Here is a 12,333-nt window from a genome sequence, read left to right on the forward strand (position 1 = left end):
CTCTAGTAATATATTTACTGAGAAAAATGTGACGTGTTCAATACTTATTTTACCTGCTGTATGTTGTTATAATAAGTCGACTAAAATATCTCGTTATAATGAGAAAACTATCTTGTAAAAATGAGAAAACTATCTGGTTATTTCAAGATAACCATCTTGTTATAACATGTTATGATTTCTTCTGGTTTGTCACTTTCACAGAAGTTTATTGCCTGGATGGCATGATGGAGAACACGACTGAGTCTCACTATATGCTTTTTTACAAAGAAGAAATCTGCAAGAGGAACACATTTCTAGACTAAAAAAATGATAAGTTAGTACTGAATAATGTTTTTGAAATAATAGCGTCTGAATTCAGATTAGATAGTGAATATTAAGTGCTACCTGCAACATCTGAGCACAAACCCAAATATTTCTGTTCGTTTTTGTCTATATGGTGGTTCAGTCATGTTCTCCATCATGCCATCCAGGCAATAAACTTCTGTGAAAGTGACAAACCAGAAGAAATCATAACACATTACAATGGGATGATTATCTTGATATGACAAGATAGTTTTCTCATTTTTACAAGATAGTTTTCTCATAACAAGATAGTTTTCTCGTAATGAGACCCAGTTTAAAAATAATTTCATTCATGTGACAGCTCTACGCTTCCGTAATAAGCTGTCATCTATAGGTGAGATATTTAACTTTAACACCAAAAAATGTTCAAAACAATGAAACTTTTCTTTAAGGGTAGTAGAATAAAGTCTTCTTTTCACTTTGCAGCCAGTAATAATCTGAGTGTGTGGCTCTTGTGCACAGTCTTGTTCCAACTGCTGATGACGTGAACTTTCCAATCACATGCTTCTCCACACTGAGTGTGCGAGCAGTCCTACAGAAGCTCTAATTACACACTGCTGGGATGCTGAACATGGGAGGAGGGATGGATTGTGTTGTAGTGTCAGCAGAAGTAGAAACAGCTGCATCTAGTGGAGTAAATCCATTTCCAAGCTCTGGGGGAGTCCAGGACATGAGCTTTCTGGATGTCGACTCATACACTTCGCACACAGAGGGTGGGGGTTGATGGTGGAGTTCACTTTTCTCTCCTGGCAGCACAGTTCAAAGGAGCGAACAGAACAAAGCCTGCCCAATACCAAGTAAGTGTCTCATTCAAAGCTAGTAAAGAGTCTGGCAGCAAGCAGAAATCTGAGATGCTGGGTCAAGAATCTGCTCAATGTGCCAACATAAGTATGTTTAAATAGTAAATGGACTGTACTTACAGTCATATGAAAAAGTTTGGGCACCCTTGTTAATTTTCCTGATTTGCCTTTATAAATCATTGATTGTTTGGATTAAAAATATCAGTTAAATATATCATATAGGGGACAAACATAGTGATATATGAGAAGTGAAATGAAGTTGATATGATTTACAGAAAGTGTGCAATAATTGGTTAAACAAAATTAGGCAGGTGCATAAATTTGGACACCAAAAAAAAAAAACAAAAAAACAAACCTTAACTCAATATTTAGTAGCTCCTCCTTTCACAGGAATAACAGCCTCTAAACTCTTCCTATAGTTTCTACTGAGAGTCTGGATTGTGGCTGAAGGTATTTTAGACCATTCTTCTTTACAAAACATCTCTAGTTCATTCAGGTTTGATGGTTTCTGAACATGGACAGCTCTCTTTAAGTGACACCACAGATTTTTAATAATATTCAGGTCTGGGGACTGAGATGGCCATTCCAGAAAGTTGTACTTGTTCCTCTGCATGAAGGCCTTAGTAGATTTGAGCAGTGTTTAGGGTGGTTGTCTTGTTGGAAGATGCAGCCCCGGCTTCAGCAGCTTCAGCTTTGTCACTGATTCCTGGACATTGGTCTCCAGAATCTGCTGATATTGATTGGAATCTATGAGTCCCTCAACTTTAACAAGATTCCCAGTCCCTGTACTGGCCCCACAGCCCCATAGCATGATGGAACCACCACCACGTTACTGTAGGTAGCAGGTGTTTTTCTTGGAGTGCTGTGTTATTTTCCTCCATGCATAATGACCCTTGTTCTGCCCAAATAACTATTTTAGTTTCATCAGTCCACAGCACCTTATTCCAAAATGAAGCTGGCTTGTCCAAATGTGCTTTAGCAAACCTCAAGCAGCTGTTTGTGATGTGGGCGGAGAAAAGGCTTCTTCTGCATCACTCTCACATTACAGCATCTCCTTGTGTAAAGTGTGCTGAATAGCTGAACGACGCACAGTGACTCCATCAGCAGCAAGATGATGTTGTAGGTCTTTGGTGCTGGTCTGTGGGTTGACTCTGACTGTTCTCAACATCCTTCACTTCTGTTTATTCCAGATTTTTCTTGGTCTGCCACTTGGAGCCTTGACTTGAACTGTGCCTGTGGTCCTCCATTTTCTCACAATGTTTCTCACAGTGGAGACTGAAAGCTGAAATCTCTGCGATAACTTTCTGTATCCTTCCCCTAAACCAAGACAGTGAACAATCTTTGTTTTCAGCTCATTTGACAGTTGTTTTGAGACTCCTATGCTGCAAAGAGGAGAAAAACATTGCATTGCCCCCTTAAATACCCTTTCTCATAATTGGAGTCACCTGTGTATGGAGGTCAAGGGTCACTGAACTTACCAAACCAAATTTACGTTCCAATAATTAGTTCTAAAGGTTTTGAAATCAATAAAATGAAAACGGTGCCCAAATTTATGCACCTGCCTAATTTTGTTTAACCAATTATTGCACAATTTCTGTAAATCATACAAACTTCATTTCACTTCTCAAATATCACTGTGTTTGTCCGCTATATTTAACTGATTTTTTTATCCAATCAATGATTTATAAAGGTAAATCAGGAAAATAAACAAGGCTGCCCAAACCGTTTCATACGACTGTATACAGTCCATACTATTCCATTCCATTTCTATCCAACCAGGACACTCATAGTGCTTTACACTACAATCTACTTTTCCACTAGTGCCACTGTAGTGTTGGTACGGTTCCAAGCCATTTCCATTAGGTCAGATTCATGGAAGTAGTCCTTTTTAAGTACCTACTTCATTGTTGTTCCAAGAGGTCCCAGTCGACACCAAAATGCGACACCAGAACACTGTTCGTCACTGATTGGCTAGGGGGTGGAGTCACTGAGCTGCCTTTACAACTCGAGGTGCCATTTTTCCCAATTGTAGCAGCGACAGTCATGTTTTCATTCAATTTTTATTCTAATTTTTTGCGAATATTTTGAATTTCAGAACTTATTCGGCAAATGTGTTTCCATCTCTCATTTTGCGCAATAACTTTTTTTTTTTCAAAAAACCACCTCCACCAACTGCCCAAAACACACCCACTGGAACCAGACTGGAACGTCAATAGAAAAGCACCTGAACTGACCCATTCCGACACTACACTAAGTGGCACTAGTAGAAAAGGGGTGTCAAGACTCTACTAGATCTCTCCACAAAGCTAATACAGATAAGCCAATCTTTAGACACATTGGAGACAGTAGGGGTTCACCGTCTTGCCCAGGTACACTTTGATGTGCCTGAAAGCAGGGGAATCAAACCGCCAGCTCTTACATTATAGGAACAACTCCACTAACCACTCAGCCACAGCCACCCCCATCTTTTTATTATCAAGGAATAGTTTTACAAATGACAGTGTTACAGTAAACTAGTTTTGTGTAGCCTTGTTTTAAACACAAACACATAAATGATCCTACATCAACAGTCCGGAGGTTTTTCTGGACTTGAGTCAAATGTGAGCCTCCATGTAAACAGTTCCTCCTTCATCAGACACAGGTTTGTTTCATCTAATCAGATGTTAAGAACAATTTTCAAGGCTTTATTTGGATATCTGTGTGCATGCAGTCAGTATAACTTTTTAACAACTGTATACTGAAATTATATACTCAGACATCGCTCTAATACACAAACAGTTATAATATTAAACCTAAGGAGTTTATTCATCCAAAAGCATTAACATGATATGAAAGTAAGAGGGAACAGAGAAACTTATGGAGGTTTAGCTAATGGTTTGGGCTTCAGATGTTGGAACTGATGGCTCGTTTTCCACAGGCTCCTCAGGACAAACGTTGCCTCCATATTTGTTCATTAAAGAACGTCCCAAAAACTGCCAGTACTCCTTACGAATGGTGTCTTTCTGCTGCGCCAGAAGCTTACAGATCTTAACAGTGGGAAGAAGTGGAAAAAAGGAGACAGAAAACATTACCTAAGGTGTAATTTCAGGCCTAAACAGAAAAAAAAAGTTAAATAAATTGACTCACTTCTAAAGCCTTCTTCAAAGTTTCTTGATGCTGTTCATCCATATCTTGTTGGGTGCCATTTTCTAAGGCGTCCTCGTAACAATCAAAGAGAAAAGCAAGAAGATAAGGTGAGCAGTGAGTCTCCCTCAGCTGCACGACCTTTTCCATCAGACCTGGCTGAGATGAGAACCCTCTGTCCTGCAGCATCCTAAAGGGAAGGTGGAAGGAAATAAAATAAATATTATCATCGAGCTTTTCTATTTTTAATAACGAAATCTCAACTTGGTCAAGGCCCTGTGGCTTGCCATACACTAAGAAGGCACAATGCAATTTTCACTCACACTCTGAGGGAACAATTCAAACCTAACACCACCCAAATAAAGCTAAAACTTTTTTACATTTAAGGTTAGAGGAATAAAGGGCATGTTCTTCATCTTACCCTTTCAGATAATTCCATGCACTTTCATTGTGAGGAGCTTTCTTGATCTGGTTCAGACAATACCTTGAACAAAGAGGAGTCACTTGAATTAAATCAGCAGAGAAATTTAAACATGAGCACAAACTAAAAAGAAAAACAAGAAATCTGTTATTTGTAAATAAATTTGTTTTTTTTTGTGCAGAGCAGTTCCTCAGCTGACAAGGTGAAAATACACGTAGGAAATGTTTCTAAATCAAATTGCGTACTCAGGATGGGAGACTGTGACTCAGTCACTCAGATTTTTGAAAGAAAAAAAAAAGGTTGGACCTACTGGATTTCTCTTTCCACAACAGCTGGATCAGAGAAGCCGGTGGTGTGAGAAATAACAAAATGCCTCTGGTTCCATGCAGAGTTATTCCTCACATCTTCTTCCAAAAGATTCTCCACAAACTCCAGCTCGTTGTCCCAAAGTTTATACTCCTTGAGGTCAGAAGACAAAACGTTGGAAAGGCAGTACAAGCTCCAACAAGAGCTAACATGGTCAAATGAAGAAGGTGAAGGATTCAGAGTGGCTCACCCAGGCAGAAAAACTGAGCCCGCTCAGCTAACACTCACCTGGATGACCCACTGTCGGTGCTGCCAGGCGTGGTAGTTCTTTGCATCCTGGCTGAGAATCTGAGCGATGAACTCCAGTTCCTCTGAGGGATCGTTCAGCCACTCCACCACCATACGTCTGTGATGCCTGGAAAAACCATTAATTTGTGTTTGCACCAAATATTCTTAAAACATTTGCTGTAGGTGGAAGTTTCTGCATCTTATTTTGTAAAGTGACACCACACTTCGGACCGTTTTACTTTCGACATCATGACTATAATATATAATTTATAATAGTGCAACAATACATGTACCCGTATCGAACAGAGCTTTAGGTTCAATACACCCTTGTATTGAACAATACAGATATTTAAAATTTATTTTATCAACTTTTCTTCTGAAGATGCTCTGTGTTAAAGGATCAGTGGATCTGTGTTCGACTACACCTAGGCTGCATTGAGAAATTTGCTGTTTCAGCAACATTTAATTTAAAAACTGGACTTTTGACGTTAAACAAATGTTTGTACTTAATTTAAATAAATTACAAGTTAAAAGGGGCATGGAAATTTCTCTTTTTTTGTATCAAAAAAAAAATGGAACCTTAAGACTAAAGTATTGAACCGAACCGAATCGTGAATTTTCTGTATTGTTGCACCCCTAATAATATATAACTAAGTGCAGCGGCACCTGTTTAGCCCCTCTCCATGAACTCGGTTCTATTCGTTTGACTTTGGGTCGGGTCGGTTCTGCTCAGTGTCCGTGTGTCTCCACGCAGTGGGTGTGATAATGTGCAGACCGTCCGCAGCGGCTTCAACTGTTGTGTTAAAAATAATAATAAAATAAAATAAAAAAGCCATTGTTGTCTTACCGTTCGGACTTCACTTTTATTTATTTATGTTCACGGTGCTGTTTAGCTAAGTGCTTGTGTAACCGTTAGGGCTGTGTATTGGCAAGAATTTGGCGATACGATACATCTCATAACAGAGGGGTCACGATACGATATATCCCGATATATTGCGATACTGTAAGCAAGGCAGTATATTGTGATATATTGAGATTTTTTTGTCCAAAAATTCTATTAAATAAAAACCTCTTACTGAAAAAAAAGCTAATGTTTACTTACAATGTTAATGCTACCCCTACTCTCTGGCGCTCAAGAGGTAGAGGAGCCAAATGGCTGGCTCACTGCTGCCAACTAGTGGTCAGAGGCTAAACTACAACATAAAAATGAACGGTTGGCAAGAAGGTTGACATTTTAAAGCTTAATTTAAAATCGATACAGGGCTTTAGAATATTGATACAGTATCGGGAAATGAAATATCACGATATTTCAGTGTATCGATATTTTCTTACACCACTAGTAACCGTGGGCGGCCAGTTTGTTGGAAACATATCTGCTCAGCTTCGTCTCCTTCACCTCTCTCCAGGAAGTGTTTACAAGTTCTGCCTTTTTCAAAAAGGCAGTTTTATTTCACCATGTTGTCATATTGCGCTGCGTGCTCGTATTAAACAAAAGCAGCTCTCTCCAGAAGGAAATTTGCTGTCAGTCAATCCAAGAGTTAATCCACGGGCAGAATTCTGCTGATGTTAAAATCATAATCATGCTGTACTCGCTTCTACCCGAACCACCGGAGAGGAGGTTCTGAGATAGCACGGCTGTGGAGCGCGCTTAAAGAGGCACACTGGACCAACACCAAGCCGAGTCGAACCGCATACCAGAGAGTCTATGGAGATTATGTGCTGAGGATGTCACTGTTAACAGTGAACACCAGAGGGCGCAAATTAGCAGCTTTCTTTGAGGCACCGAAATAAAGCATAGAAATTAGAGTTGTGTTTCGGTCTGTGTACTACCGTGGATGTTTGCCCCGGTGCCATACTGGAACAGAGTTTCGGTACCCAACCCTAGTTCAGACTAGTTACTGAGCTAAAACTTGGTGTGGTAGTAGCTGAGAGTCATTCACAGCACATACACCTCACAAACTGTTTTTCTTCAAGGTTTGACCAAAATGGCTGTAATTGCGTAATTGCATCATTTTCTAAGACAAGATGATCTTAGTTTAAAACACTTGCACAAAAAAGGTGAGTGATATGCATTCATTCAAAGAACTGTGTAACATTTTTGAATAAACAGATGTGCTATTCTTCCCAATAACAAACTTTTTACCTGTTATTTAATGAAAGTACTTTTACTTAATTCAAAAGAGATGCAGAATTTATTTACTTTAACAAAGCTGTAACAAAAAAAGAAATGCTTTAAAAATGGTTCACTGTTATAAACCCTTTGTTCAGCTTTAACCCTGTGTAGCATGAAGGACCTAGTAAGACCTCATTTTGTAATAACACATTTATATAATAATGTAATAAAATCCGACTTCAAAATGTAATAATCTCGCGCTAAAACCACATCATGTAATAATTTACGCAAAGTGTAATAAAAGTATTCAACACATTTTGTAATACTCGCAGCAGCATTATGTAAAAACGTTATTACATTTTGCGGCAATTATTACAAAATGTGGTGGTGTAATAATCTGGTACATTAGGTAATAAACAATTAAAAACCAGTATTTCTGTTCATCCCAATCAATATACTTGTAATAACTGTCATGTTGCAAATACTACATAATTAAATCTTTATACCAGGCAAACAGCAGAACTGTCCAAATACAAACAAAGCCCAAGTTATTTTCACATCCTCATTTGCTTTCAGATCCCCCTCCACACACATAATATAAAGTGTAACATAGAGGAACCTTGCCAACACTCACCAGACTTGGTAGTTCTTGGGTTGCTCCTCAATAATGTTGGTGATGTATCTCATTTCCTCCCTCAGGTCCTTGGACAGAGCTTGCAGTAGCACTCGCCTGTAGTGCCTAAACAGTTTCACATCAAGAGTCAGGCTGCAAGTTCAAACACATCTGACCATTTAAAAACACAAATGGTCAGGTTTTAAACCAGTTAAACACTGATCTGTTTGCTCATATGCTGCTGCCCAGCACCACAGTTCCTTCTTGAAAACATCCAGAACAAGCACTTTAACATTTTAATGAAGACATTTCCACCTCTTCTTCTATCACAGAAGTAAAACTCACCACACTGTGTAGTTGGCAGCATTCAACTCAATGGCATCTGCAGTCAAAGCGAAGGCTCTATCACTCCTTTCATCTTTCTTTAGAAGTGCACGGAAATAGTCGTAAACATCTGAAACTGTTGGAAGACAGATACACTGCCAAGTTAAAAAAAAAAAGTGAATGAGAACACGACAATTTAATCTCAGCTTATATTATCTTACACTTTTCAGAGTAGGCAATCTTCACTACAGGATTAGGGCCGTCATCTTGTGGAACAGGCTCCAGATCGGCCCACTCCTTCCTGTCTCTGAAACACAAAAACACAAGCTTCACTCTGACCATGTTCACAGCCGCCTGCTGAGAACCTGAGTGTGTGGCAGAGCGTTAAGGGAGTCTCCATCACTGAAGGGTCTGTATCGACAAAGACGCCTACTCTTTATTTGGCATTGATGACATCAATATTTTTTGTCAACACAATTTTTAAAACTGTTAAACGTGAAATTTTATTTACACTGCTAATATGCAGAGAACACAACTCAACACCTGCATGTGCCAATATACAAGGGGTGTAAGATATTGACAGACCGAAATATTACAATATTTTATTTTCTGACACTGTATCAATTCTCCAAAGCACTGTGTCGATTTTTAGTTAAAGTTAAAATGTAAACGTTCCTGCGAGCGTTTCATTCTTGTGTTGTAATTTAGCCTATTTTTAAATAAAATTTCTGAATTAAAAAGGCAATATATCGCAATACAACATGCTTATATCACAAAATATTACAATATATCAGGATTTATTGTATCGTGACCCGTGTCATGATGTGCATCATATCACCAAATTCCTGCCAGTAAACAACCCTAATATACCTGTTTTAAGCATAGTTCATTGTGTACATAATGTTACAACAAATTGATATACAGTCACGTATTAAATATAATTCATACCCTATAGAAATCTTAAACTAAATGAACATTTGGCAGAGTAACAGTCTATGGCTGCTGGACAAACTTGAGTGGCAAGACCTATGGCTCCAACAAGAGAAATGTCTCTTGAAACAAAAGAGAGGATTGTGAAACTTCTTGAAGAAGGTAACTCTTCACACATGGTTACTAAAGATGTGGGCTGTTCACAGTCAGCTGTATCCAAGATATGGACCAAATACAAACAGTATGGAATGGTTGTTAAAGATGTGGGCTGTTCACAGTCAGCTGTATCCAAGATATGGACCAAATACAAACAGCTTGGAATGGTTGTTAAAGCCAAGCGTACTGGTAGACCAAGAAAGACATCAAAGCATCAAGACAAACAACTTAAGGCCATTTGTCTTGAAAACCAAAAAAGTACAACAAAACAGATGAAGCATAAATGGGAGGAAGCTGGAGCCAATGTATGTGACCRAACCGTAAGAAATGGCCTAAAGGAAATGGGATTTCAATACAGGAAAGCTAAAAGAAAACCATCATTGACACCTAAACAAAAAAGAACAAGACTGCAATGGGCTAAGGAGAGGTAATCATGGACTGTGGATGACTGGATGAAAGTTATCTTCAGTAATGAGTCAAGAATCTGCATTGGACAAGGTGATGATGCTGGAACTTTTGTTTGGTGCCGTTCCAGTGAGATTTATGAAGAGGACTGCCTGAAGAAAACAACCAAATTTCCACAGTCCTTCATGATATGGGGCTGCATGTCAGGCAAAGGCACTGAGGAGATGACTGTGGTTAAATCTTCTATCAATGCACAAGTTTACATTGACATTTTGGACAGTTTTCTCTTCCCTTCAATTGAACAGATGTTTGGAGGTGATGAAATAATTTTCCAAGATGACGATGCATCGTGCCATAGGGCAAAAACAGTGAAGGCATTCCTTGGAGAAAGACACATTCAGTCGATGTCATGGCCTGCAAATAGTCCAGATCTCAACCCAACTGAAAACCTGTGGTGGAAATTTTAAAAAATGGTAAAAGCCAAAGGTGGTGCAACTAAATACTAGTGATGTATTTTGAATGGTCTTTTGTTTATCTGTTTTTCATGATTCCATACTTTTTTCTAGTGCTGGACGGTATACCGTTTTGTACCGAATACCGGTTTTTATTTTTGTTATATGTATTTTTTGAATACTGGACATTCTGGTTTAAATAGCTTAACGTTTCGTCGCGGCTGCCAGTGAACTGTTGTTTCCCGGGGGACATTTTTCCTTGCTGCACCGCTATGTGCGTTAGCATGCTAATGTTTGGAGCAGCTAGTTGCAGCAGTGGGTGGTGATTCCGCTGCTTATATTGACTGATGTTTAAAAAAACATCCCGTTTTCGACATCGCTGAATGTAGTAAACACCTCTTCAGTGACGTGCACAGTTAGATTTAACGCGGTTAGTTAATATGGAGACGTTATGCTGATGGAGACTTAACATGGTTCTATTGTGAAAAGCCCGCAGGAAGTAGTTCGTAGTGGAGTTGGAATTGACTGGTGTGCAAGGTGAGTCGTGCTGATAAGCTTTAATAAGTAACATAAAACAATAAACCCGATCATAACCTTTTCTTAACCCTCCTCCTTCACGACTGGACCAAAATGCATGACTACTGTCTCCAACCACCAGTCAGAGAAGAACAGACACAGAGGAGGGAAACAGAGACACAGACAGAGGTACAGTAAAAGAAAATAAAGTCAATAAGCAGGGTTTGTACATTTTATTATCAGCTGAGTTGTGATGAAAAGAAAAATACAGTCAAATACCGTGAAACAGGTGAAAATGTTGAAAATATCGTGATATAAAATTTTGATCATATCGCCCAGCTCTACTTTTTTCCTCAGAATTGAGTGATTCCATTTTTTTCCCTGTGCTTGGTCAATAAAAGTAACATTCACTGACTTGAACAATGTTTTCTCTTTGTTTCTTTGAGTGTTCCTGAAAGCCAACAAATTGCACTTTGGAATGACCTTATCATAATTAATAATGACCGTGTCATGTTTTTAAACTGAGTTTGTTTTACAGAAAGAAATGTCTGAATGAGTGCTCATCCAAGACTGGTGAGTCCACACTTTTTGCCAGGGGATGTATACGTATGAGAAATTATTTCAAAAGTCCCATGTTTGATCATTTGACTGTTTCAATGCATGGCTGAATTAACACTCATCTGTCTGACATGGGACATAGGTGGTGAACTGTGGAATTTAACTACTTTACTGTTATATTTTAGCAAGTTTTCAGACCCCTCTAGTGACTGTTTATCAGAAAAATGCCTAGTAAAAAAACTTCAGCGACACTTTTCTGGTGTTAGACTTTTCCTGGAGAGAGGTGCAGCGGCAGGAGATGAATGCACACAGCTTGAGGTGGAGGGAGCGATGGAGTCAAGACCACTTGTTTTGAGACCAAGACCAGTTTTAAGCCCTCCATCACTGATGAACAAACATCCCAGAAGGTTTTAGACCACCCATTAGTTATACAAGCCGTTTTAAATATTTTAAATATTGCTGAGACAAAAAAAAGTCTGACTACTGGATGATGAAACCACAACAGCTTAAAGCTACGTGCTGACGATCTGCCCACAGTTACAGAGACACGCCTACACCTGTGAACAGAACCGAACAGTGTGAGACTTGACAATGAAGAGGGTTGTAGAAACTCTGTCATGAACGCAGCTCTCTGATGAGCAGCAGGTGTTGCTCTGAGCTCCTCCTCTGTCCCAAAGCACAGACAGGCGACTCAGTCCTCAGTGTCCCTCCCAGCTGCAGACATTATTCAACCCATACCGGTGCCATGTTTGGTGACTGCATCAACTCTGTTACACTGCATCAACTCTGTTACACTGCATCAACTCTGTTACACGGTCACGATGAAAGTTTCATGGTGCGTTCACATCAAATGCGATTTCAGCATCAGGAGCATCAGGTTTTCATGCAAAGTCTATGGTGGACGCAATTCAAGCAGCGTCGGGAAGTGCTGCGGCGCCTCAAGCGCGATTAGAGCAGCGCGATTTGAACGATTTGAACGATCTGAG

General features: G+C 39.3%; 1 protein-coding gene across 1 annotated transcript in view; it reads right to left on the reverse strand.

Annotated features, from left to right (window-relative positions):
• Window positions 1-3,592: 3,592 nt before the first annotated feature.
• Window positions 3,593-12,333, reverse strand: part of fnta (farnesyltransferase, CAAX box, subunit alpha) — a gene marked incomplete at its 5' end in the record, with an annotated part of 13,876 nt that continues 5,135 nt past the window's right edge. Inside the window, 8 exon segments of the mRNA XM_014010410.1 lie at window positions 3,593-4,168; window positions 4,269-4,455; window positions 4,687-4,749; window positions 4,997-5,145; window positions 5,281-5,407; window positions 8,028-8,132; window positions 8,352-8,466; window positions 8,552-8,637. Coding sequence (XP_013865864.1) covers window positions 4,007-4,168; window positions 4,269-4,455; window positions 4,687-4,749; window positions 4,997-5,145; window positions 5,281-5,407; window positions 8,028-8,132; window positions 8,352-8,466; window positions 8,552-8,637 — 994 coding nt within the window. The 3' untranslated portion in view covers window positions 3,593-4,006.

This window comes from Austrofundulus limnaeus, unplaced genomic scaffold, assembly GCF_001266775.1.
Source record: "Austrofundulus limnaeus strain Quisiro unplaced genomic scaffold, Austrofundulus_limnaeus-1.0 Scaffold68, whole genome shotgun sequence".
NCBI lineage: Eukaryota > Metazoa > Chordata > Actinopteri > Cyprinodontiformes > Rivulidae > Austrofundulus > Austrofundulus limnaeus.